This window comes from Tripterygium wilfordii, chromosome 6 (genome assembly GCF_013401445.1).
Source record: "Tripterygium wilfordii isolate XIE 37 chromosome 6, ASM1340144v1, whole genome shotgun sequence".
NCBI lineage: Eukaryota > Viridiplantae > Streptophyta > Magnoliopsida > Celastrales > Celastraceae > Tripterygium > Tripterygium wilfordii.
In genome coordinates this window covers 592,592-620,444 of record NC_052237.1, presented here as the reverse complement: position 1 = coordinate 620,444, position 27,853 = coordinate 592,592, and the positions used below count along the sequence as shown (strand labels likewise).

At 37.0% G+C, this 27,853-nt stretch overlaps 3 protein-coding genes across 4 annotated transcripts; 2 read left to right on the top strand and 1 right to left on the bottom strand.

Annotated features, from left to right (window-relative positions):
* Positions 1-562: 562 nt before the first annotated feature.
* LOC120000009 (nodal modulator 1) lies at positions 563-13,315 on the bottom strand. Its single transcript, XM_038847871.1, has 27 exons — positions 12,978-13,315; positions 12,659-12,724; positions 12,445-12,531; positions 11,373-11,429; positions 11,181-11,245; positions 10,888-11,057; positions 10,514-10,575; positions 10,282-10,365; positions 9,728-9,887; positions 8,563-8,678; positions 7,896-8,024; positions 7,689-7,760; positions 7,373-7,468; positions 7,218-7,295; positions 6,450-6,578; positions 5,873-6,049; positions 5,467-5,670; positions 5,256-5,369; positions 4,895-5,145; positions 4,721-4,766; positions 4,385-4,630; positions 3,946-4,176; positions 3,424-3,515; positions 2,088-2,316; positions 1,424-1,780; positions 1,080-1,153; positions 563-960 (listed from the first exon to the last, which is right to left on the bottom strand). Exons 1-27 carry the CDS (start codon positions 13,074-13,076, stop codon positions 855-857), a joined length of 3,597 nt encoding a protein of 1,198 aa, XP_038703799.1. The 5' UTR covers positions 13,077-13,315; the 3' UTR covers positions 563-854.
* Positions 13,316-15,662: 2,347 nt separating this feature from the next.
* LOC120000191 lies at positions 15,663-20,422 on the top strand. Its single transcript, XM_038848133.1, has 8 exons — positions 15,663-16,010; positions 16,123-16,190; positions 16,594-16,660; positions 16,765-16,919; positions 17,039-17,109; positions 18,677-18,745; positions 19,450-19,550; positions 19,922-20,422. The coding sequence occupies exons 1-8, from the start codon at positions 15,750-15,752 to the stop codon at positions 20,213-20,215; spliced, it is 1,086 nt and encodes a 361-aa protein (XP_038704061.1). The 5' UTR covers positions 15,663-15,749; the 3' UTR covers positions 20,216-20,422.
* Positions 20,423-22,205: 1,783 nt separating this feature from the next.
* On the top strand, positions 22,206-27,063 carry LOC119999671 (ribonucleases P/MRP protein subunit POP1). Of its 2 annotated transcripts, none has more exons than XM_038847374.1 (10): positions 22,206-22,754; positions 22,875-22,971; positions 23,391-23,498; positions 23,576-23,806; positions 24,133-24,251; positions 24,330-24,851; positions 25,188-25,296; positions 25,375-25,961; positions 26,341-26,508; positions 26,626-27,063. In XM_038847374.1, the coding sequence occupies exons 1-10, from the start codon at positions 22,309-22,311 to the stop codon at positions 26,822-26,824; spliced, it is 2,586 nt and encodes an 861-aa protein (XP_038703302.1). In that variant the 5' UTR covers positions 22,206-22,308; the 3' UTR covers positions 26,825-27,063. The 2 variants fall into 2 exon arrangements, with proteins under 2 accessions (XP_038703302.1, XP_038703303.1); XM_038847375.1 differs by having other exon boundaries at positions 22,435-22,754; positions 22,875-22,975.
* Positions 27,064-27,853: the final 790 nt, after the last annotated feature.

The window sequence follows — 27,853 nt, the reverse complement described above, 5'->3', positions numbered from 1 at the left end:
ACACTTACCCATTCAGATTCAGAGTCACTCTCTTAATAATAGGCAAGACTTCCAATATACCAAATCAAAAGAGCAAACAAAAAACAAAGTCCGATTTTACGCGGAGATCCATTTCCCAAAAAATCCATATAAAATAAGGTAAAAAACTTCAAATCTATATTGCACTACGGATCTCACAATCCAGACATGCTTTAAGTCGAGACTCGTGGGCACAGAGACAATGTCTACTACGGTATCTACAGTGTAGAACGAGCACTTGTATAAGGAGACTACAGCTGACACTTGTATATGGTCCCTCATCCAAGGGGGCTCCTCATGCAGCAATGCTACCGATAGTGCAACCGTAGGAGAGAGCCTCCTGCCGCCGTGTGTGCATATATATATATATATGTCCAACAAATATGCCCAAGTCTGTTTCGAAAGGATGAAACACTATGTATGACCATTAATTCAATATTATGCCTAGTTGTTGGGAAGATTATGACTGTAGTTTTGCTCTCGCCTTGAGCTTCTCATGTCTTATTCTCTTAATGAAAAGATGAAATGCAACCAAAGAAAGAAATAAAGCAAATAATGAGGAATGATTCGTTGATTAACAACTGCATTTGATCCTGCAAACCATCCAAAACCTTACAACTTTCTACCTAAAGAAAATACCCGGGAATTCTACATAAAAAACACAAACGAAGGATGAGGTAAAAGTAAGGAAGGAAAGAACCTCCATCAAGAATCTGAAGAGTAACAACGTTAGAATCCAATTTTGCCTTGTAATCAACCAGTTCTTGAACAGCATGCGGAAAACAAGATCAATGGTCATGTTGGTTCTTCCTAGTGTTGCAGCGGTAACAGGGATCTTAATACGTCTTCTTCCTCACAACTGGCCTCCGAGCTTCCTTTTTAACAGAAGTTATGAATCCCAGTGTTGGTATTCCGACCGTAGCTTGATATAAATCTTTTAATCTTTACATGATGCAATAATCATATAACGAAAATAATTAAAGTAAGTTGCCATTCTTCAAGTCCTATAAGCATTGAAGAAGGGGGGAAAAAATACCACTGGGAAAAGTCGGTCAAGTTACCTTGGGATACTGATAAAAAGGGCAATCACTGAAACTCCAACAATGAGAGGGAACACGGGTGCTGGAGTCAATTCCTGCAGCGTTAGAAAAGGAAGGGGTGAAAACATGAGAAAAGAAGAAGATCAGCTCATTTGTCTGTCTCTTATTTACTAATATTGACTGAAAAACATAGTTACAAAAAACCAGCCAAAGGCCCAAAAGCAAATGTAATATAAGGCTATGTAAAAACAACCAACAAGTAATTGAAGAATGTTATTAACCAAACACTGACGGTATGCTTGGGATGAAAGAAACAGAGGGAGGAGAGGAAGACCAAAAAAATTCATGGAGATAGCAAAACAAACCTGTTTGTGATTATCCTCTTCAACTTTGTATCTGAGTGGGCCCACGTGAATTTGGGCATTCTTATCTAGGTTAACCTCGATCATTTCTGATTCAAACTTGTGGGTGCTTAATGGAATACTATATTTGAGCTGCACAAGGTGCTTCCCCTTAGGCAAGTCTTTTACCTGGAAGAAGTTAGAAAGTGGCAGGGGAAAGACTGACTCAATCTTAGATGTGTCACTGGCAGATTTGATCTCCACAAGTAAATTCGAATTTAACTCTTCCATTCCTTTTCCTTCAACGTGACAACTTAAGATGGTCTTTTCCGGCTGTTCAAAGACCAAAAAATCCAACCCGCTAATATCCTCAGACCCAACCTACAGCACCAATCAACATGGACATCAGGATTCATGTATTGACAACAACACCACAGAAAACGTTACACAAGGATAGTTTTCACTGCATCCAAATGTCCATAAAAGATGTTCCTTGAAAAACATTATCATAAATGGAACAGAATAAAAAACATCAGACAAGCAAACAAAGCAGTCTCGGATCTTTTGCATCAAATGAACAATATAAAAGACAATGCCGTTGGTTTTTCAACCATTAAATGCCCCATGAATAAACCTAGAAAAGTAATCACAACAAATAAAAATCAATGTCAATGTCAAATAGAATGACCTCAACAGTAACAAATTCTGGAGATGCACGTTCAATTGCAGAGCTAGCCAAGCCATCCTTCTTCGCTACTTTGATCATATAAATTATGTCCGGAAGAAGTCCTCTCAGACGATAACTTCCAGATGAATCAGTTATTGTCTCCTCATAGTAGCCTTCTGATTCTGAACGGGCTTCAACTGAAACACCTTCTTTTGGCAGGCCAGACAAAAGAGTAACCATACCCATGGCACTGCAAAGAGGATCCATTGCCTTAGAATCCAGGAATTTTTTGAAAACGGAAAATTATTGGGCACCAATTGGGTGCATCCCAGACAGTACAAGTCGAAAGGGAAAAAAATAAAAATTATAAAAGAATAAGAAGCTCAAGAAAATAACACATCATGTCATCTTGATGACAAGAAAAACAATTATTAAGCACCATTAGCAACAAATAATAGATATATTCATCAATAGCATTGTCACAAAATGACAAAAGGGGAAATATCCATGGCAACCTTTTTTTGAAAAATGGGCTAACAACTCCCATGCACAAAACTCCCAAAGTTTGCGCAGTTGGGGACAGACAATGTATGCAGACATTCCCCCATAATGGAGAAGCTATTTTCAGAGATTGAACTGTAGCCTTTAGATTGCACCCCTGCAATTCTACCATTGGGCCAAAAAAAAAACAAAAACTAGGCTATGCATGCCTGATAAATAAAAGGCAGTGTAATAATTTGAGGCTGGGAATCAATTAATGATTGATTGCACAAAAGATGAAGATCCAGTAGAATGGAAACAATCATGAAACACCCTACGACATACTTACAACCCACCACCTATATCATCTGGATGTATTTCTGAAAGTCCAGGTTACATCAGCATTTCAATCAACCAACCACTGAATAATCTCGGCATTTAAGGGGCAGCAAATGAGAAAAAAATAAACCATATCACATAAGAACGATACTTAGAACGGGCGAACATGTGACCCAGTTGTAGAGTTGTTTACCTTTACCTATAAGAATGATACTTAGACACACAATTTGATATCAAATTTCAATCTTTTGGCACTCCTGTATAATCAAAATTCCATATTTTCCCATTGGCATTTTTTGCTTTGCCATTTTCAATTAGGATATCTTAATATGCCAGATACAGCTTTCAAATATACAAACACACACATGCCAGGAAATTTTTCCACATTGTAGAACTCGATCTTGGATTAGTGTTTTGGTATATTTGAATTTCTGCCAGGGAAGAATGGCAGATTAATGAGAATTTAAATCATGTATTGTATCCTAGTGTAAATCATAATAACAGAAACAAATGGCAGAAGTAAGGAGTTGACATAAACCTGTAAGCAACACGAGTGGCCTCAAAAGTGACTTCTTTAGACTCCCCCGAACCAAGCTCTATAGCAAGTGTTGGAGGAGAAAAGGCATACTCCTAAAAAAAGACAACTGATTTGTTAGAAGAGGTAACTAATGATAACATTAGCTTTAAGCACATACAAACAAACAACTGAGGCTACATTATATTCCTTTTGGAAGAGAAGTATCAACACTTGAAGCAACATTCAAAATCCCAGCTTTTAGGCAATGAATATAATTTTTTTAAAAATAAATATGATAGCGGTTATTCAAAACTTTGTGATATGCTTGTCAAATATATATTATATATGTCAAAGCATCCATATTATAAATCAAGACCAGAAAAAGGATGGCTTTAGCCGAATGACAAAAACTTGCATGTATTGTATAAGTTTTATTCAAACTCCAAAATGTTATCACTACCATCTAGCAATTAGAGAAAGTGTAGTAAAAAAGAGGTTGAATTCAAAGTAGTTTTTTTAATAGCAGGCATTCTGATAAGGTACCTTTAGCAGCGGACGCAGATAGAAACTGCCTGGAAATAAGCTATCAAAAAGAAAACTTCCGCCAGCCCCAGATATTGAGTTGTTCCTGTAACCTTCATCGCCGCTCAATGACAATAACACAGAAGGGATTGGCTCTCTTGCATGATCTTTAGAATTTATATGTACAGAAATTTGACCAAGCTTCTGACATGAAAAAGAATGAGGTCCTACATGTTTAAGGTGATAACCAGCCTGCATGAATGGAAGGAACATCAGGAAATGTAAAGAAATGAATTAAGAATAATAATAGAATAAACTATAAAACCATCTTGTATGAACAAAAGATTCAGAAACATCACCTACAACATTGACTACATTAGAAATAAATAAAGCTCAAGCTGTTCATATCGTATCATATAGAAGAAACAATATTTCAAAAAATAAAATAATTGTTCCAAACCTTCGAAGCCTCAACACTGTAAGTGATGTCATCATATAAAGGACCCCCAACAAACAAACCGTCTATCCCTGTTGTGGTTTCAAGTGCTATTTCTCCTTTCTTCAGTAAAGAAATGTGGCCATCTTCTGCTGCTACAATTCTAATGTAAACATCAGCAAGAGGGGGAGAAACTGATCCTTCTATATATAACCCTAGACGACCGAAGAATGGCTGAGAAGCTTGACAACCGTCATTTGTCACTGAGACCTAATGATAAAAAGAAAAACAGATAAGAAACCAAAGATATACAAAACATCCGGATCAATTTTGCAGATGAAACACTTTGTTCAGGCTTACAATATGTTGTTTAGGATAAAACAAAATCTTCTGTTCTCCATTATTCCTGCAAGGGTAAGGAGCTAGTGTTAAGGGCATAAAAGGGCCAGTAATCTTCTTTTCTCAAAAATGGAATAAAATTATGAACTTATCCCAACATGGCGTGCCCAGCAAAAGCTCTCCAAAAACAAGTACCTTGAGTCCTTTGGCACAAAGGTCATCTTTTCACCAAGATTAGCCCATGTAGAATACTCATACACCACATTCCCGGACTGATGACCTCCATCGGAGGCAAGCATGACTCCGGTACTACCAATGAAACTGTTCTGGCTATTTAGAATGTCCACAATGATACTCTGATGTAACTCGTACAAACCATTAACTAAGCTTGGCTCAATGCTGATTTGTCCGTTCACTAGATATTTCTCTCCTTTCAAGTAGATAGGCTACAGAAATTAAAAGTACATTGTAAGCAGAAACAGAAAAGGTTAAAGAAAAGCTGGAAAATTTAAAAAGGTGAGAGGCTGAAAAAATGCAAAACCATAAGGAATCATACCAATGGGTTTAAGGTATCAATCGTCTTCAACGAGTCCCCAAAGGAAATGCATGGATGGACAACTTGGAGCTCATGCACTCCAGGGGATTCTACACATACAAGTTTGGCACCTTTCTGCAGTGCAAGTAAGAGAATGAGTTCACAAAAAGATGCAAGTGATTGATGTAACTTAATAGTTCCAAAATTTAAGACTTCTAAGGAAAGAATTTACCATAATTTTCAAATTCACATGTGAACCATCTGGTTTAGTCATATAAGCATCGACATCATGGGTGGAGACGATATTAATGCAGTAACCCTTTTGGATAAATTCAATTCCATTAACGTCCTCAGCTCCAACCACTATTTCCAATAAGTCCCGTTCCCAGCACCACACATCCGAACCGGCAATGGAGTTTGGGGGGTTGTGCATGACCTAAAGGAGATACAAACATTAAAAGACAATGCCACATAAAATAAGCAGCACAATTAGAAACTGAAGAGCACAAGACTTGGTTGACACAGCAGCAGAAAATAAAATTATATGCTCTTCAAGCAAAAATATTGACTTGCATTTCAAAAGAAAACAATACACGGGAAAAATAACACTTCAAGGAAATTACAGCAATACAAGTTACCTGAAGCCCGTATTTTCCAGGGATGACATTACGGAAAAAAAACTGATCACTTTCATCAGTTAGATTAATAGTTCTTTCCTCTTTCCTGCGTCCATCAATCCATCTCGAAAGCTTGATAGAAACAGAGGGGCCACATTTCTTCTTGCAGGTTACACTGCCAAGGATATTGACAATGGCCTACATCAAAAGAAAAACACAATAAAATGGTTCAAATAACAGCAGAGAATATCAGATCACCATAAGTATCTGAGCTCCTTAAAATAACTCTACAAACTAACCCAAAATAAAGAACATGGAAATTGGATGATCAACGTGTCCTGTTTTGCACTTCAGTTTATTAAAAAAATTAGGCCTCAATTGCAAACGGAAAAATTATTATCCAACCACTAGGTAATTATAGCGTCAACTTTACTAACTTGATACTAAAGACTAATATAATCTATTCAATCACACACTACAAGCTCACGTGTTGCGATTGCCAGGAGACAATGATGCAATACTACAAAGAGCATTCCAATAAAGAAGATAGCACAAAATGACAAAGTTCATTTAAAACAAATTTTGTGAGGAATATTACCTGAGAAAATTCGACATTCAATAATGGACTTTTGACCATAACATCCAGAAAAGGTGGCGAAAACAGAAGGCCGGCAGCATTCTCTGGTGTAGCAGCTAAGACTGATAAGCGATATTCACCAGGTAGAACCTGAAGAATAATGTCAAAGGAAAGACAGGAATCCAGATGGGGAGTGCTGACAAAATAAATTGAAAACATAATGACAACAAAAAAGAATAACCAAAAAGAGACATAATCATTGGTAACTTTAACAAGTTGTTCAAGAAAACTTGCGATTGTGAATCCAATGCAGTAAAGGACAATCACACCAACATCAATTCTGAACCACCAAAATTATAAATGGAATTACATGTATTAAAGTTTCGTTAAAGCTTATCAAGCCTCTTAAGTAAGTGCTTCGAAATCTACTGGAGTGATTGATTTCTCAAAGGCTGAACAGCCGAGAGTTTTAGAACACCACATGTTCACAACAAAGACATCTTGAATAAACCATCCAGATAAGAGTAACTGCTTACACCAAGATGCACGTGCACGTGCACGTGCACTTGCAGTAATCAAGGATCATAATCAAATCCCAAATAGCAAGACATCAACATACGGGGACAAAGATGTCTGCTGGTTTAAATGCATCATTCTCCAAGAAGAATATGGAGAGAGAGAGAGAGAATGTTTAGCACTGACATCATGGGCCAAATCTCTCACAAATACAAGGAATGAACAATAAAGGCAGCAATTAAAGGTAAAACCTTTCACCTCTGGCCGACTTACCTCAAAGCAGAATTTTCCACTTCCATCTGTCTGCTTCATTTGAGGTTTAACATTCACTGGTCCATGAGTCAAAGCTACCTAGGAGTCAAGTGTGGAAAGGTACATCAACGTGCATTACAAGAGACATAGTGAGGGGAATGCCATTTCAAAATTACCTTTGCCTTGTAACCAGCAGTAATCATCTCAACTACACCACAAACATCATAGGAGACTGCTTTGATATCTGTAATTGAAGCCATATTTGGTAGAACCTGAAGCAAAACAGCAAGTTAGAAATGAGAAGAAAGAATAACAAGAAATGAAAATAATAAAATATTCGAGGGAATACAGCCGACAGCTGGCTTTGTACACGTCATAACAAGGCAGGCATAAGTGGATGAATACTTCCCCCTTTAACCATCAGAAAGTAGAGTTGCTGTCTCAAGAAAATCAAAGATAAAAAGTTGAGAGACTGTGTATAATCTACTTTACCAAATAATCCTTTAGACTGTCGAATTTATAGTGCTCCTTTCTGGCCTCTATGATATAACGATTTGACGTGACCTATAAGTATTGAAATAATCAATTATGAATCCAGCAAAGGAGCTAGATCTAAAATGTCATAAACCTTAAAATAATTAGCTGCAACTATGCATATATACTGAACTTGGTTTCTGAAGCAAAAAAAAAAAATCAAACCTGATCCAGCTTGTAATAACCTTCTTTGTCGGTGATAGACCTTTCATAACCATCAACAATAATTTTGACACCCTCCACTCCCACATCATTTCCGTCAACTACACGGCCTCCAACGGAAAATCCAGTTACCTTAATATCAAAAAGGAGGAAAAGAGAGTAATAGTTGAAGACATTTACATGGTTGCGGGATTAAAATGAGGACTGCAAAAGTGATGACAAAGTTGAAACGACAGAGTAATAGTTGTAGACATTTACATAATGCATAGCGACAAGCAGTCGTTCAAATAACAAATACTTCAAGTGCGCATGTGCCATGAACAGATTGTGCAAACAAGTCCATGGAAGGAAATAAGAAGGAAGGAGAGGTATGAAGCTTGATATTAATAAAAGTTTCTTAAAATTATAGTTAATACTTAGAGACAAAGACACAAAAAAGAGAAAATATGTACTTTGAGATTGAAGCACAAATTGAATCGCAACAAAAAAGGCCTTCAAAAGCAATGATTTTGCTTCTTCCACATATACATTCTTAAGCTAAAAGAAAAATCTGTATGTAAAAAGCATAATAATTACATAAAAAGAAAATCTAGGACAAAAGAATGTCAGAAAACTTCAATACAAGGAAAACATGTGAATTCTGCACCAATTGGATAACAATTTAGCATACCTGAAACTTTTGGGGAACTGTTAAATGTTGATGCTCCATAGAAACTGATACAATTGAAGGTGATACATCAAATACTGTATTCTCACCCTTATAGTACGGCATAAGCTCGTAAACCCCTGTCAGTAATATAAAGGACTTGAGAACTAAACTCATGGATATAGAAAAAACAACTACACAGAGCCTTCAAACTGCATTTCATCTTGCAAGCTTGAAGGGAGAAATGAGCAAGAGGAACAAAAGATAACGCATCAATGTCAAAAATATAATACAGAAAACAAAAGCCACAGATAATCCAGAACAAATGTGAAATATTTTATCCAATGTTCTCCAAATAACTTCTGCGACTAATTTTACATCCATCATGACCAATATTTATCACGCTCCAAGGCGTAAAACTCACAAAACCTTCCAAGTTTAACTTGCATCTTCTCCCCTGTAATGGTGAAAACAAAGCTCCAAAATGAACTCTAGAAGAAGAAAAAAAAGGCGAACAGAGCAACACACTTATAAATTACAATAAAGAACAAGAGTTCGCCAACCAAGGCCAAGGGCAACTGTCCTATGTAATTAGAAAAAATTCTCGTTAGGGCAAGAGCTCATGCTCCTCGCTCAAGTGCAGCCAATTCATACAATGGGTTTCAGATCCTCACACAAGTCATCGTCAATATAACTCAGTCTTACTTTATAGACCACAATAATGTCTTAATAGGATAAAATATCAATCTAATAGATGTATAAATATAATTAACTATGCTGATTAAATAAGAAAAATGTGATATTATTGCTACAGGCCTACAGCTAGGCAACAAGTAAAACCAAATTCAATTTACCTTGAAATATAAATAAACTAAATTATTTTGACCAGAGCTAACAATACTCCTTAGTGCCATCAAAATGGACCCATCTCAGCTCACTTTTGATAAGCAGCACAAGGACACTAACACTAACAGAGAAGTGCAGAAGAAATTGATCTTAGTGGCATAGTCAACCATGAAATAATTCAAATCAAGTCCCGCACATACACCAGTTTAAGATTGTCCGCGCTTATCCACGAAAAGGATCAAACTGGTTCAAATTAGAACTCCGAACATAATGGAAAATCTTCACAAATATATAGACAGATATATGCAACATCTAGAGCAATCAGACATCTAAAAGGAATTACCACAAGGTATTGACTTAAAAGAGAACAACCCATCAGCATCAGACACAGCGTGGCAGAGAGGTTTTCTTTGTCCAGGGGCACTACCAGAACCCTGGAAGCATTCTACCTCAACGACATCATCTGAATAGAGAAAAATGTGAACTCCCAATATTGGATTCCCCTACCAAAACAGTAGTGAAAATATCAAATATGCGAATCAAAAAATGTTTCATACATTCTCTTTCTACTTGCTAAAATGGATGAAAGAGGTTAACTAATCTTGGTGCACAATGAATGGAAAATTTTTCATCCTACTCTAGCATGAGAATACCTCTAAAATAACAACTCTTTCTCTTATCACAAGCACATACTCAGCCAAAAAAAAAGAAAATACAGAAAAGGGGGGAAAGGGGGGAAAGAGACCAACTATGTTGCAACTGTGTTGTTAATAAGCTGGAATGCTTCGCATGCTATAGATTTTAATATGCTAAAAATTTGAACTTCATGGTGGCCGGTGGGGGGAAGCATGAATTGAAAATACATATAAAATGATTAAAATCACATGGAAACTCTACCTGAGCAGTAACAAATCCATGAATATCATATCCAGGTATGTAGAAAACATCATCAATCACAGCATTCTTAAACCCCAATTCCACCTGCAAGAAGTAAATTCCAAAAAGAAGATGGCAACAATAATCAGTGGTTGATTCTTTTTCCTCCTCAAATAGGGAGAGGGGATGAATCAATTTGCATCATATAAACACCAGAAAAACTAAAAAGAAGGTAAAACAAAAAGAATCCGACCTCAGTGGAACCTCTAACTTCAACCTTCAAATCAGGATGTGAAGCACGTATGTTGTATTTTCCTATGCATTTGAAAAGATTTTGTTAAAATGATAATCAAGTAATTGTTAATAAGATGGAGGATATAGACAAAAAAGTAGTAAAAGCAACAATTGACAAATCGAAAGCCAGTTGCAGGTACATAATTGTGAGTGCAATAACATTGGGTATCTTTCAGTCACCGCATTGGCTACAGTGAAGAAGAGGTCTAATTCAATACAAATATACAATTCATGCTACATGAAGAACTCTATTAAGAAGTTGCTGCATAGAGAGAGTGAGAAAAGGGGAAAAAGATAAAGTGTGTGCTTCTATCAAAAACGTTATGTTCATACCAGGAAGGATATTCCTGAACAAGTAACTGCCAGTAGAAGAAGTTAACACCGTAGAGATGTGATCATCGGTTAAAGACAGAAGTTCAACTTTTACATTTGAAGGACCTCCATTTTTATGGGAACAACTCTCTCCACCAACAGCACCCACAACTCTACCAGATATGGTGAAGCTGCAACATATAAACATGCAGAGTATAATTACACTGAACCCAAGAGCTAGCATAAGCAAAAAGAGAGGTCCCACATTAGAGTTGACTCAAAATAAACAGAGATAAAGGACCAAGAAAACAAACCCTGTGAATCGAAAATTAATATCTTCATTATTATTGCACCCACTGTCATCTGCTATCACAGGAACCTATTAAAAGCATGAATTTCGTCAGATGTGACATCAAGTTGGTCTGAGTAAAGCACATGCCAAAGTGCCGAGAGAGGTAGAGGTCTCTGGAACAGAAAACTTTCGAAGTAACAATGGAATTACAGACCTTTTCTGGTTCCCAAGACCATCCTTTCGGTCCATTGATTTTCAATACAAATGAACCCTGTAAATGAAAACAATAGGACGGCCACAAGCGACCAATAACACACGAGGAGAGTCAGTTAAGGCATGTATTAATGTATATCAGTAGATGACACTATGAGATGGTTATGCAAGGAAATGTTCATAAATTCAACAATCTAAAGGTGAGATCATGTTCAAGATAGCATGCAGCATTACCAACACAAATACTTAATCAAAGAAAGGTACAGGGTGGAAAACCTAAGTTACAAAAATAAGATCAAAACATCAAGCAAACTTCTTCTAAACTGTTTGTCATAAGGATACTAAAACTCATAGTAAATAGTATGCAAAAGATGAGGGTGGAACAAACTAGTGGTAATAAGTTGAAAACAACCTAGATGTTCCATTATCCCTGATCATTTCTCATAAAGATAACTGTTCAATGTTCGACTCTGTGAAATACAAGGAAATAAACTTAAAAGGCATATTAACATCTACAAAGACAGTGCATCTTTGAATGCTGAAAACAAGATTCCAGGGTGAAACAACTCCAGCAGGTTATTTACATTTTACATTGTCAAATAGAAAAGGGGAAACTTAATCAACCACAGTGGAATCAGATTTCTGGTTCCAAGAATAGGAGAAATCATCAGGCTCCGAATTCTCTGGCATGCAATCCCGAAAAATCACTAAGTAAACTCAAACTCTATCACCTCTTAAAACCACTAGTTAAGGGACAAGTCACAACCCCCATCAATTAGTTTCCCTTCCAAGAATGTGCAGCTACCTAAAAGAATCCAGATCACTATGAAATCCACGATATTTCGACAACATACGAAAATTTCTTCAGACACGCAGATTTAAGGCCAACATAAAGGTTCCTTTACCATTATAATTTGTAAGTTTCAATATCTTCATTCATGTTTCACGAGAATTTTTCAATTTAAAGGGACTCGTGAAAATTTTAAGGAGTAAGCAAGAATCATCACAAGAAAAATTCACCACCCCCGAAATCTCAATCCAATAAGTATCGCATCAGAATAGCTAATGATTACCTTATCGTATACTGGGATGAAGTAGTAACCATTCGGAGCACACTGAGTTCTGTCCTTCACCAAATTATCGACCGTGCGAAGCTCAACCTGAAGTTTGACAAACAAAGTACGATTTAGAATAAATCTCGATCCCCAAGTAGCATATAGAACAAATTAAGGATCAAATTGATTTGATACTCGAAACTGAAACAAAATCGCAGGCAAAATCAAGTACCGTGATATGAGAATAATCCAATTTCGCATCCGTTGGCTTGCGCGACTTGATAAGAGACGAACTCGCCTACATAAGAGCAGCTCCTGCTAAAATTATACGGCAACAAATCGAAAATATATTTCCAACGAAATAGAGATGAAAAGAAGGGAAACGAACTAGCACATCGCTAAGGAGCTCCTCTAGTTCAGATCCACATTAATCTTAGAGAAACTCAGCTCAAATATAAATTTGAAAAATCCAGTTTATTTGCTTTTCTCTCGTTTTCCAGGCAACCAAACGGAGCTCACGAAACAAAAAATTGAAAACACTGACGATTCACCTCAACAAAGCCGCCGCAACCGACGATTGAATTGGCGGAAGCTACTGATATCGAGTAAAATATACTCAATAAGTGAAATAACGCATTCCTGATCTTCATTCTCCTGATCTGATTCAGAAGACGAATACAGATATCTGTGTTTAGCGTGAGAAGTGTATAGATTTGTGCACCATAAATCTCCTCTGTCCGATGCTCTTAACCCTCGACTCTCCTCTTGCGATTAGGATTTACAGGAGGGCCTTTGCGCTCCTATTGCGATCAGTATTTAGAGGGCTTTTATTGGGTTCCAATTGTGAGTTCAACGTACACTTTCGTTAGCCCTCTACTCCTCTTCCGATTAGGATTTGGGAAGGTTTTATGGGTTTCGAACTTTTTCAACGGACTTTTTTAGTGGTTATTGACTCATATACACCTGGGCCCCGATGGGCCCTAAATTTTAGGGATTTAGAACTATATGTCTTTCAACGGACTTTCTTTGTCATTATTGGGCTGGATATGATGGGCCGTCTTTGCTCCAATATGTCCATGTCAGTTTTAAAAACGAAAAATTGTTCCTGTATTGTATTTACCATTTAGGGGTGGGGAAAAAAAGTTTCGGCCCGAAGAATATTAGACGGTTTACGAAATATTTATATGTTTGGACCCTAGTTTTGATTGAATTTTAAATGTGCTTAATTGATAAAACTCATATTTATTCCGGATTGTCCGATTTGTCCAATTTATTCAAATGTCATCCCGACTCAATTTTAAACCATATAATATTTTTGTGTTTAAACTTGAATTTCGGACATATAACCAATGTCTAAACTTGATTTAATTCGAGTCGAACAAATTTGATCATCATGACAGAGTTTTGTCATCCCTAATTGTATTTACATATATAATAGTAGTGCCCTTTATTCGAAAGAGAACAAATCGCAAATCAAATATGTATAACGAGTTACTTGAATCACAGGTTGTATAAGTCTTCCACTGCTACATTGCATGTAAAGTCTTGTAAGAGCTTCCACCTTCTTCAATGGTTTCGAGTGCTTCTCACAACTCCACAAGTTTGATCCTCTCGGGTGCATTCCGACTCACTAAATCGGTCAAAATTCAAGTCAATGTGTCCGAGTCGGAGACAGCCTCCAAGCATTCACAAACTCTGACTGCGACCCTCAATTCATCAACGAATAGCTTTGTATTGGAGAAGTGATCAACTTGCATTGGCCACACGAGCAAAATAGCCCCCCCACTAAGTAGCGCTTCAAGCACCGAGTTCCAACCACAGTGCGTCAAGTAGGCACCAACGGCTCAGTGTTCGAGAATAGCCGCTTGCGGGGCCGGACCTTTGATCACAAATTCACAATGCCCCCTCCCAGCCACACGACCTTCCTACCCTTCCGGATCATGCTCTGATCTTGATCGTCTAACATACACCACTGATTTGTTCACTTGGCATAAATCAAGCAAACCGATCAGTTGAGATTGAGCTAGATCCACCTTGTCAAGATAAAAAGGAAGTTGAGAATAAATTAGATGTTAATTGACCTGAGTGGCGTAGCATATTTTGTCATGTGTGAGTTAGACGCACGTATTTGGGTTTGTTTCCATTCTTAATATTATATTCACGGTTGGGTCTCAGAGTAAACCGATTCTCAAGTGGGTTTTCCATCACCGAACAAAAATAATGGACCTAAGTGTATCCTAAATCCTAATGGTTCCTATCAGTTTGAGTGGGCCTTATTAGCTATGATTAATGGAACGGCCCAGAGAACTCAATCATTTATAAGAAGCATTTTAATGGGGTTGTTAAGTACTCCTAATTAAATCATTAATTGAGCAAATAAACGCACCTCTTTCAGAGCCAGCTTTGATAGGAACAAAAGGCCCAACAGCCCAAGCCCGTTCATTTCCCTTGTTTGGCACCATTCGAAAATCTGGTCTTGGAGTTTCGATAAGGCGTCGCTCAGTGAACTGTTTAGCCCATGAGGTGGGTAAATGGGCCACTTCAGTCCAATGGACCTGGAGCAATGTCCATTGACCATTATGATTCATTGATTCTCTTATTCTATTCGATAAAATTAAGTATTTTAGTTTTGGGTTCTGGAAAGCCCATTAGTTTTGTTTCTTAAGTCGAAAAAACCCATTAACATCTCCATTTTGGTCAACAATAGAAGTCCAGAAAGTTCGAGGAGCATGTCACTCCTTATCGAGTTCCTAATATACGACCAAGTCGTATCTCAATCTCATGACGTGTGTTTTGTAGTACACTTGGTACTAACATGTAACAATTAGTACAACAGAAGTAAATTTTTTTCAAATATTTAGGGATGATTGAAAAAAAAATGCAACATAATAATTAATTATTTGACACTAATTTAATTGTGAATGTCTCTCGAGTAAAACGTATAGATTCAAATGATCATGAGTTTGATTCCTATTAAAATCGATGTTATTGTCTTGTTGTCAAATATTGGGTTTTGGATGAGAAATTTCGATACGGATAATATGACAACCCGAAAAATAACAAAATGGTATGACTATCAGGTTGTTAAAAAATGGGACATAATATGATAATAATTAGCAGGAAAAAGGAAAGTTAAAATAATTAATTGATGTAAGAAATAAAATTAGTAATCTCTTTTAAAAAAATAGTTTTTAAACAGATTACATTTTTTGGAGTAATCAATTAAAATTTATATAAGCCAAACCGTGAATTCCATTCCGTTAACGCAAGCAATTCCTTCTCATTGACTCGGTCCTGCGCCTGAAGATCGATTCCGTTCTACAATGCTTCGGCTTCTCTCAGTGCTATCCGTCTTAGGCTGCGCACTGATCGTCGGACGGGTCAACTCGCACCAGGAATCGGGCGAGTGGAACTGCGACTCCGACTCGGAGATCCGAGTGCAGGCTGAGTTCAAACCTGGACTCGTCACCATCGATGGGCGCCCCGATGACTGGAAGGACATTGAAGGATTCGAGTTCTCTCTCCTCCCCGCTCTGGATCCTGACGAGGATAAGGAGTACAAAGGAGGTAAAATGAATGTTAAGGTATATGTGGTTCCCAATCTCATGCAAGTTTATTTATATTTGGTTGAATTTTTAATTATTTTGTATTTTCTGATTCGGTGAGGTCATGTTGTGTGGATGATGATTGTTGCAGGCTTTACATGACGGCAAGGATGTACGCTTCTTGTTGCAAGTTGATGGGGACTATGCGTACTCGAAAGGGTAAGTTCTGTTTTGGGAAGAAAGATTTAGAGTGTCTCTTTAGCTGAGGATTGAGTTAGACGTATTGGGTGTTTTACGTAGTTCCATAATTTTGGGATGATATGGTTGTTTTGGTGAAGTTCTTATGGACCCATTTGAATTTTTAACATAAAGTTATCATAATTCAAAACCTCTTGTACTCTGTTTTTGAGAATCTTTTATGCAACATAGTAAATCGCTTAGATAAGTGGTTGAATGGCATAACGATGTAAGTTTTTTTTTTTTCAACTTTATTTCGTTGGCTTTTTTTTTTCTTTTGTTTTGATTTGTCATTTCATGCTTTTGGGGACAGTTATAGACTGCTGATTTATTGGGGGGGGGGGGGGGGGCTCAAAATGCTCTGGTTTTGTCTTATTCATTGCAGTGACAATAGCAAATGCCCATCTGTTGCTCTCATGTTTCAAATTGGGGGTGATGCAACTTATCATAATGTAAGTTACGTAGTTTTTCTTTTGTGCAATGGTTTTTTCATGTGAATTATATTTGTCTTCTCTTTATTAATTTTGGATTATAATTGAGAAAATCTATTTGTAAGATGGGTGGCTGTAAGGAAGGTACCGACTCTTGCACCCAGAAGAGTTGCAAAGGCCATGAAGTTGACATTATGCACTTTTCAATTGGAAATGCTATACCAGGACGCATCTATGGTGGCAATCCAATAGACAACAAAGAAGGAAATGGAGGTGACAGGTGGAGTGGAGAAACATTATCTTCATCAGTGATCATCACCACAAAAATGGATGGAGTTTTGGAATTACATAATTTGCTCAATTTATACTTAATTTCTTCTTCACTCGCTATTTGAACAGGTTTGGTCATTTGGTTGATCTTTACTCCTGGAACCCGCATTGCAGATACCTGGATGGAGTTGGTCCTTCTGGTAATACTAGAATTTACCATCCATTTGCTCTTTCTTGATAGGATATGAAAGGCCTGTTTATGATGCATTGACGCGAAAGGGATGGGACTTTCTTTAAGGGAGAAAATAAAGTGGGAAACAGGGAAAGGCACTAGAGAAAGTAACTACAAATTGTCTCCTACACAGTCAAAGTATTAAAGCATGAAGTGGACAATTTCATGCTTTGTAGACACTGAACTTTCAGTGGACATTGATAAATTAATTCAGTGAACCTAATTGTTAAATATTTATCAGGAGAAAAATAAATTCAGCCTTAAATAATCTCTGAGGGACATCCATCATTATCCTTAATTTTTTGAGTACACTTTCTAATTTTTTTTAATGAAGTTTAAACAATTTCCATCCCTCATGCCCATTAAAGACGGCTAGTTCCACGTTTTGTACTTCCTTTGTTTATAGCAGTTAAATCTTACTGCATCTACTCCTTATTCTTTCAGCCATCCTCAACTATTTTAGATTCATACTCTTTCAATAGCAATCTTTAAAGAGTTCCTTGTCAGCGATACACCACCGCTTAGTATGATGATGTTCCTGGTTCATAACTTCATAATTTCTTGTCTCTACTTCTATCCTTGTGTGCCGAAAGAAAATATCATAGACATACTAGTTCAGAGAGCATTCTGAGCTAGTTTTACAAAAGATATGTTCCTTCTCCGACCTCCGTCCTATCAGATTTCAGATTCTCAACTCTGAGGTTAGATTCTGAATGGTTTTACAAAAGATAAGTTTACCTTTGAGTTTTAGCTTTTGGGTAAATATATGTGCTTCTTTCTCTCCTGGAGTGAGTAAGGCTCGGAGAAGTGAGTCAGCCCTCGAGCAGGAGGGGGAAGTTCCCTTGCTTTTTTAAATTCTATAGTGGAGAGTTTTTATATTCATTCGTAGTGAAATTGGCTTTTCGTAAAGGTTGTATTTCTTATGGTTGTATGGCTTTTTGTTCACAATCAGGGAGAGTGTTTTCAGCTATCAATATGTTTGCAAACTAAAATGAAAGGCTTCTAGTTTCTGTTGATTGAAATGTAGTCTTATTTTTGTTCATGTAGCTTTTCATATTTTGAGAAGTCTTGTTTGTTCTAGTACGTTTAAGTTTTCTCATATTTTTTTCCTGGCTCCTTCTAGTAGGAAATACTTAATTAACTTTCTGCTTTATAAAAAATATGACGTCAATTAAGTGTGACTTTTTGTTCGTATTGCTAATTTTTCGGTTCATCAAAGGAATTAATTGTTTACCAACCGTTAAGATGCGTTATTACCTTGAAATGTCAGAATATTAGTGATATGCTTAAATTGAAGAACATGTATCTTTCATCTTTTATATATGTATATTAAGGAGGAGAGCTTATATATACACATTAATAAATACCCTTTTCAGCAATGCACGTAACCACAATTTCCACTTTGCATTTTGTCATTCGCGTTAAAGATAGTCTGCTTTTCTCTCTTTATGATAACATACGTACATACATCTATATACATTATATATTTAAGTAGTGGAAGCACGAAAGTGACAGTTGATTTGTTCAATTATCAGGTAATGATACAAGTGCACAAAATAACTGGGAAGGGGCTTGGTGGCACAGTAGTTTCACGGTTCCTTCAGGTAATTGACTCTTTCCTCATATAAGTGATTGCCATGTATAAGATTGCTTGGCCATGGAAAGAAGCTTAAATCAGTTGTGTTGTCAAGTTTATTACTATTGTTTTGAATATCCTGCATTTTTTAAGTAGTGGCTGGTTTCTATTTTATTTTCCTAACGAGTTGTGCGTAGGCCAATCTACCCGAGTTTTCCACTTGCTATTTTAAATTGAAAAGGAAAAGCAAGATCTACTTTGTTTGCAATGTTTTGTGGTTACAAGATTGATTTGGACCAATGAAGAACATTCGGCTTTAATCTTATTATTGTTCTGTATCTAGTAATTCATTTTCCATACATTAGCGCACTCTGATTTTTGTGCTTAGGGTGAACCTTGGTGTAGTGGTAATGTTGTTTCATAGCAATCTAGGCATCATAGGTTCAAAAACAAGAAAGATCCTCCCTTCTTATATCCTGCTGTGCTTTGTCTCCTGGTTGTTGTTTCTTATTTTTAGCATTAAAAGATCCTCTTGTGCGTGCTTCTGATAAGATGACTCATATCTAACCGTTATTCACCCTTTCTATGTAACTAGAGATCGATCTTTCTTTTGTCAATCATCATCATTGTCATCATCTGTGCCTTATTGCAAATCATTTGAGGTCGGCTACATGAGTCATAAGAGTAATCAATGAGCCTTATCTTTCCTTTTTTATTATTTACCTCTGACAGGTTTTGTAGAGGAAGATAGTCCATATTCATCATCTGGACATAAGGGGACATACTATTTTGAATTCTCAAGGCCTTTGAGAACCATGGATCGCCTACAACAGGTTAAGAGCTATTATCTTTTGCATGCCCAAGTTTTAGCTTCTTGGTGTTCAATTTTTGAGGATCTATTATAAATTGCTAGCTTCACCCATTTCTCTTCTGTTTGCTTGTTAGAAAACAATAGGATTTGGACTAAAAAATTTGTAACTGGCGAGCATATCCTTGCTCTTCTTAGCAATTCACATTGATCATGCAAAACTGTAAGAATCAGGCGCCAAAAATACATCTGTAATTTGGATATAACATTTTGCTTTTTTCTTAACAGTTCATTGATTGCTCTTTTTTTTTTATCACTAAATAAGTTTGTATTTTGTAGTAAAAGAGTACCTTACATCTGTAGGATCTAAATGAGCTTCCCACTTGGTGTGTGCAGGATGCTCAGTTTACAATTGGTGGAACTGGCAAGATGTCTGTTGCATTCTGGTATCCAGTCGATGGGAGTCCATGGCATGGATCTGGACATTATTCTGTTAACTGCGACTGGGTGCCGTTGGATATTAGTTCAGGAAGTTCCATGCTGACCCAGTCGGCCGAAGGCAGCTCAACGGACGTTGGCAGTGCTTTTGCCCTTCTACTGTCAGTAGTCTCCTTGTGCCTTTCTGTTTACACAGGATATCGAGTCATGCGACCCAAGAGTGTCCCATTTACGCCCATGGAAAATCTTTAAGGTAGCATGTAAGGATTTTGATTGTACTATTCATTGGGTTTGTACTTCTTAGGTTTGTACTACAATCACTTTAGTTCGTTCCAAATTCTTTAAATGAAATCTATAATGTATTGTCACCTTTTAAATGACTTTTTTGAGTGTCTGTATCTTTGTTTGGCAAGGACCAATGGTGCCCTATCGACATACGACCTGTTATTTGGCTTGTGATATGGCTGTTTGGTTTTAGGTCTCAACGAATCCCTTTGTTCAGTAAGAAATTTTCAGGTGCAACTAGTTTGTTAAAATGTATATGTGGAATGCTATGACTGAAATTGGGTTGATAATGCTTTTTGCATGTGATTGTTCTTAAGAGAGGTGGTTGTATACATATATTACCATTCGGAGCAATATTCTTATGGTCACGCTCGGCTCTTAGACCAACTTACTTTGTCATCTGGTGGAAATTTTTGTGTGTGGATTTGACGGTTTGAGTTTAGATGCATATCGGATGTTCAAATGATAAACTTGCATATTCTTCTTCTCGATTATTTTTTTATTTTTTTTTTGTAGGTACACTACAAATTTCATGAAATGAACTATGTCATCTCATTATGCTCTAATTATGGGCCTCTTATTTGTATGAAGAGGCTTAATCTATGACTAATGAGTCGAGTTACTAGAAGGGATTTTTGGAGATCGGTACACTAGGTTGTATTTAATTGTAAAAATGTACAACCATTAAAACATCATTTTAAAAAAGTACATTGGGGACCAATTTTTATCAGAATAACCTCAAATTTGATTTTCTCTCTCCATGAATTGCGATACAATAGCGATACTTTTAAACAGAAGATCAAATTTAGTGTTCAATTTATATCTTTTGCTCTTAAAATGATTATACAAATGTTGGAATGTAAATTTGATTACATTACATGTCTTTCTAGTTCAACTGTATCATTTTAGTGGATTTTTTATGTTGCTGATATTATAATGATACATCTCTGTAGCTATAAATATTTTTCTAGAACGAGCAAGAGAGGTACAAACCAAGAAAAGAAAACCAAGAAATAATAAGTAATTAGGAAGATAAAGTATGCATACTGGTTCAATTGTATCATTTTAGTGGATTTTTGGTGTTGGTGATACTATAGTGATACATCTCTGCAGCTATAAATGTTTTTTCATAACGAGCAAGAGAGGTGACCAAGAAAATGAAAAGTAATTAGGAAGAGGAAGTATGAATATTGGTTCAATTGTATCATTTTAGTGGATTTTTAGTGTTGGTGATACTATAGTGGTACATCTCTGCAACTGTAAATATTTTTCTAGAACAAGCAAGAGAGGTACAAACCAGGTACAAACCAGACAGAGAAGGGAAGGAGAGAAGAGAGAACGAAGCACAGCCTAGATTGAGCAACGAAGCATAGTCCAGATCTGTAAAAAACAGAGACAATAGTAATTCGACGCAGTCCAGATCGAGCAACGAAGAAGAAGGCGATGAAGAGAGGAGAAGCTCGGCCAAAAACAAAGAAGAAGGCAATGAAGAACAATTCAGATCGAGAACCAGAAGAAGGAGAAGGAGAGAAAGAAGGAGATAACTTTTAGTAGAGAAGAATGAGAGAAAGAGGAGTTGGATAGTTGGAGGAAGAAGAAGAAGAATGGTATTGTAGGTATAAACCAAAAAATATCTTAAGTCAGATGACCAAATTACTCTTAAATTATATTTTTTTACAATTTTAAATAGACCCACGACCTTTTTACAATTAATTTGTTTAAAGTGCTTTTAGTGTCAATTGTATGGTAGTAGAACCTGACAGCGGCCTATTTGATTAGTCTGTAAAGAGATTTTGTTGCATGAAAATTTTGGCCCAATACTGAAGCCCAATAAGTTTACAACGTGCTTCTTCAATTAACCGTTAATGGCCCAATCATACGGCCCACGCAGGGGAAACCCCTTGAATAACCAATAACGTATGGAGTTTAGTCTTTTCACCATCGGACTTGTCCGCTCCCGCGGTTATGTAATGGCGCCGGAACAAAAGCCCTAAGTAGTGAAAAAACCAGACTCTAGCTAATTCGCTGAAAAAACTCAGCAAAAAATCTGTAACTCTTCAATGGCTACAGATCGAAGCAGATGCTCTCAAGTTTCAACTTCAGTTCCACCTCGAAAGATCAATGTGCATAAATTTGCGGAGGCCAGGGGATCTGAGCTTGAGGCTCTTCAGTCAATTGTAGCAAGTCGATTGGACGGTGATTTCAAGTCTCGGAGAAACAAGAGGAGAAGAACCACCGCGCACAACAAGCAAGCGGGGAAGAAGAGAGGTAGAAAGAGGCAGAAGTTGGGTGTTGGCCATAAAAGCAATGACTTGGCCATGGAACAGGACCAGAAGAAGGTTTCTCGACGCGTTCGTCGGAGATATGAGCTTAGAAGGAATCCTATAAGTGGGTTCTGTACTTCAGGAGATGGGACGAAGAGACTCAGAACACATGTTTGGCATGCAAAGCGGTTCACTATGACAAAGCTGTGGGGTTTCCACCTTCCTTTGGGTTTACAGGGCAGGTAATAAGGATATCTTTTGTTCTGTTGCTAGGATTATTAATGAGCATGTTTATTTTTGGGTGTGTGTTGTTTAATACCAAACTTGCTATGCCTTTTAAAGTTCGAGTATATGTGATGCAGAGGAAGGGGGTCTAGGGCACTCTTGAAGTGGTTCAAAGATGGAGTGCTTTTGCATGATTCTAGCTACTATGTTGCTGTTCAGTTGGAAGGTCCAGAGGCAGGTATTCCTTTTTTCCTTGCGCTGTTAACATATTGTGGACTGTGAATTGTCCTTCGTTATCCTTCCCTTTAAAATAGATTGAAAGATTAATTCCATATTATTGAGACTGACATTTTAGTGAACAAGATAGCGTAAATCCCTCTCTCCCTTCCAAGTTGACCAACTCTCATTGCAGAACATTGTTTACAGAAAACAAGGCCAGGTAATTGGAATAATGTGGGATTTAGTTATAAAGTATCTATTAGGTATTATTGGGAACAATAAATATTGAATTCCATAATGCAAAATTAGCAGGCAGCATACGAACTCGTTTCCAGTCGTTTTGCAAATGAATTCCATGTTAAGTGTGTTTGAAATTGCATGGAATTTCACATTGACTTTGGTTACTGACAGATTTTAATTAATATTGCTCACAGGATTCATTAATGTCAATACTAAGCATGACATTGGTGCCTTCACCATCTGTTCAATCTGAAGATGATTTGAAGTCTGTTCTTTCTGGCATTACCTACAGAAGAGCCATGGTAGGTTACTCAAGTGCCTTTTCTCTTATGACTGAGGATGTGCAAAGGATTTTATAATTAACTCATTCTTTTGTCAGCTTCATCATGTTGGAGCACCTCTTTCTCAATCAATTGCTCCTGTGACCTATATGTGGCGGCCTTCTCACCAGCAGAGTAGAGAAAATGATGGTAATGACTCTGCTGCTGATGGAAGTATGGAACCACAGAGGATTGCTTGCTGTTCAACTTTTCGCCAGCTTTGGGTGTGGATACATGCTTCTGCTTTTGTTGAGGGATATGATACCCTAAAAATTGCTTGTCAAAAGGAGGTATATAATTGATTGTTGTCTTTCATATGTGTATAGAAGCATACAACTTAATTATAGCTACTGTCTTTGACCATTCTTCCATAGTTTTTGGGAGTGGTGAATAAGGAAATACTTCATTTGTATCATTCGGACAATAAATTTTGACTATTAGCTTCTGAGCATATGCTTGTTGTTGGGAATGTGATTCTATTGTTCCGGTATGAACATGATGCTAAGTGAATATACATCCTTCTTAAACTTAGCTCCAAGCATTCTTTTTTGGGGTGTGTTCCTTGGCACTCAGTTCTAGTATGCTATTTTCTAAGTTCTATATACCTATTACTCAGATGGGTGAGAGAGGCATCTTGATTAATTGTCTCTCACTTGAGGGTCAACTTGCAAAAATAGAAGTTATGGGATCAAATGCATTTCAACTTCTTCAAAAAACATTACACCCTGTTACTTGGTGAGTTACCTCAACTTAGATTTAGACCATTTTGAACCAAGTTGAGAATTTGCCGGTGACTAACTGATGGATTTGCAGTGTTCCGGATAATTATTGGCAATTGAAGCATTGTTCTTCTGAGGCTGATACATGTTCTCAAGTTAAGAATTCTTCCATACTTAAAGATGAGGAGAGCGTTTCTTCTCTTGAAGTTTTATCTCTAACCGTCAAGGATCCTCGTGCATTGCCACAGAAAAGAACTTCAGATGATCCAGATTTGCCGAATACTTCTGTAGTCAATAATACGCCAGACATTGATGGACATGTCTCTGTACCCAAAGTTGTGGAGGAGAATAAAGGGTTATTTCCTCTATCACAGTCAGTGCCTGAGGAAAATGAGAGATTTTCTGACAAAAAAAGTTTGTGGGATGTTTGCAATGGATTAGATCCCCCTGTGGAAGAGACTGTTATTTGTTTGGAGAGACATTGCCTACTCATGGATTCCTTCTGCGTCGATGATCCTAAAGCCACGATCTTAAAGACATCAGAGAATACACAGTGTTCACGATCTTGCCCTGTTATGCTTCTTAAAACTTATGAGCAGAAGGGCTCACTTCCAAGGTGATCCCTTTTTCCTTGATTTATTCATGCTTCCTGTGTAACTTGTTTATTTTTGCTGCAGGTCGAATCTAATTTCTTGGCTTTGCTTTTCTTATCTCTTTTCTTTTAAGAGGATTATTACACATAAGCAGTTACTGGCACTTATTGTGATTATATCTTGGCTATTATCATTGTCTTCGCTCTTCAGTAGTGAGTCTGATGTTATTGCCTTGTCATGGTTGGAAATAGCAGCCTACATATATATTACACATACATTGGTCAGCTTCTTGTCCTTCCTTTTCAAAAGGAAAAGAAATTATTGTTTTTATGTGGACTTAGTCTTCCTTCATGTTTCAGGTGGTCACTTGTGCTCCCCTTAAGTTGGGCCAAGGTTTTCTGGACTAGTTTTGTATCCAAGGGGGCTCATCCAATTGGTCTTCGTGAGAAACATTGGATAGCATGTGAAGTAAGTATGCATCGTAAATCTATGTAGCTGAGTATATTGTTGTCCTTGAATTTCTTCTTTAATTTTCTTGTTTTGCAGGTTGGCTTGCCATGTTTTCCTTCTGATTTCCCTGATTGCAATGCATACTCGTCCCTTATGGCAACTGAAGCTGCTGCAAATGACAGTAAAGCAGAGAGACGTCCTCCTGCTATACGACCTTTCAGAACTCCTATGCCACCCCCATGGGATTGTGTCCGCGGTTTCTCTATTAGTAGAGGCATTGAGATAGGAATTACCCAAACCTCTAGCCAGAAAGATGTGGTTCACGGAAATTTACCATCAAATTCGAACTATAATTTCGATGTGGCATCAATCAACCATCATGGCAATTCATTTGATGGAATTGTGGCAAGGGCATCCTGTGTGCTTACTCATTTCTTGAACGAAACCCATGGGGATAGGTTACTTTTATTTCCTCAAGCTCCAAATAGCAATGCAGATCTTTTAAAATTTATGAAGGATGAAAGTAAGCTTTGTCAGGGTCAAAATGGAAAAGCTGTCATCGACTGCAGCAATAAGTTGTGTTTTCTTAGAGTTCTTATCCATGCATTTAAGGAGGGTGCTTTTGAGGAAGAAGCAGTTGTTTGCGCACCTCGTCTTAGTGATATATCATTGTGGATATCTAGGTAATCTCCTTGCGAAATTTTCTATTACTTGATATGAACTTGATTGTTTATAAGCTTGTAAGGTGCTAGGGTTTTTGGTTTTTTTGCCATTTAAAGTTAATTCTAGTTCTAACAAGCTTGATAGATTTCCAAGTAATAAATAGGATAGATGGATAAGCTGAAAGATTTTTTAAAGCATGTTATATTATATATATATTCAGGTGCTTGGCACTATATGATATATGGTATCAGCAGGATTTGGCCTCTAAGTCACCTTCCTTATTATTGGTCATACAAGTTATGTTGAAATTAACGAATTCCCCTCGCCCTCCCGCTTTCTATCTGTGGTATCTCTTACTCAAAAATGTTTGTACATCTAAGGATGTGTATCCTTCTACAGTTCGGAAAGCTTTGATGGCAAACTTCAAATGCCTCAGTCTGCTGTGAGATCATACTTCAAAGAACAGTCCTCCGGTAAATGGGAACTCCAAATACCAGATGACCTTGCTTTAATGGAATCTCACCGATGGCCAATTGGGTTTGTCACAACTGGATTTGTTCGAGGGAGGTCAGTCAATAACTCTTGTTATATTATGAATGACAACTATGGTTTTTCTCTCTCGTCATATACATCAATGTCTTTCTGCTAAGAGATCATTTGATTTTGCATTTGACTTTTTTGCAGCAAGAAGCCAGCAGCAGTGGCTTTTTGTGAGGCATCGATGTTAGCTCGTCTTAGGAAAGAGCAATGGAATGATTTCCCCGTGAAGCGGCGGAGAAAGGAGATATATGTTCTTGTTAGGAACATAAAATCTTCAGCATATAGACTTGCACTTGCCTCCATTGTTCTGGAACAACAGGAAGACGATGTGGAATTTCTGTGACACATTTATTCACTCTGGTTCTAGATACATATTTAGATGACACAGAATGTGTTCAAAATTTTTGTTTGTTTTGTTTGTTTTTTTTTTTTTTGGGAAGAAAGCCATGTTTATGCAGCTTATAAACTAGATATTCCCCAACTCAGCTACCATATATAAGTAAATAAGATCATATAAGTAGTGTCTATTGATATGATTAAGTGAATGCATATACAAATTTGATTCATAATCTATGTAGACTTGACCACCTATTTATCATCATCTTGTGTGTGGAACTTCAACACTGAAGCCATTATTCCATTTGTTTTAGATAATTTAGGTCTTCCAACCCTCTGAACCTACATAACCACCACGCATGATGTTAAAAATCACACACACATCCAACCGACGAAATGTGCAAATATATATATATTCTTATGGTGAAAATAAGTTACATTATTGAATTCAAAATTTGAAAAATTAAAATAAGAAATTATAAGTTAAGAACTCTCTCTTACTTTTGTTCTTGCCTTGCTCTTCTGTACCTTCACAGTCTTCAACTTATCAGGTCTATTTTGCAGGTACTCCTTCAGTTGCTCATCATTCATTCCATCTATCATATCAGTCTATATATATATACGCCAAAAGTGAATATTGTTAAGGTTGATTAAACTCATTAGAGAAAAAATTACAATATATTAAACTTGAATGTATCATACCCATGTAGCAAGTTCTTCGATTTCCTTCTGCAAAACCTCTTCTTCCTTATTTAATAAGTCTTTTTTCTCTTGCAATGAGAGAGCCTTGGACTCCATTGATGTCTTTTCTTTTCCCTGCTTCCGTTCCCTTGTAGTGCTCATATTTGCTTGTAATAAAAAGAGTAGTGTGGAGATCATATTTAATATGGGAAGCAAGTGTAACGGTCGCCAAACAATGTTACGTTACAGAAGAAACGTTGAAAATGGCAAAAAATGTGACGTGACCAAAATATTATGTGTAGTATAATAGGAAACCCTCTTTCACAATAATCTATTCTTTTTTTTTATTGCATCA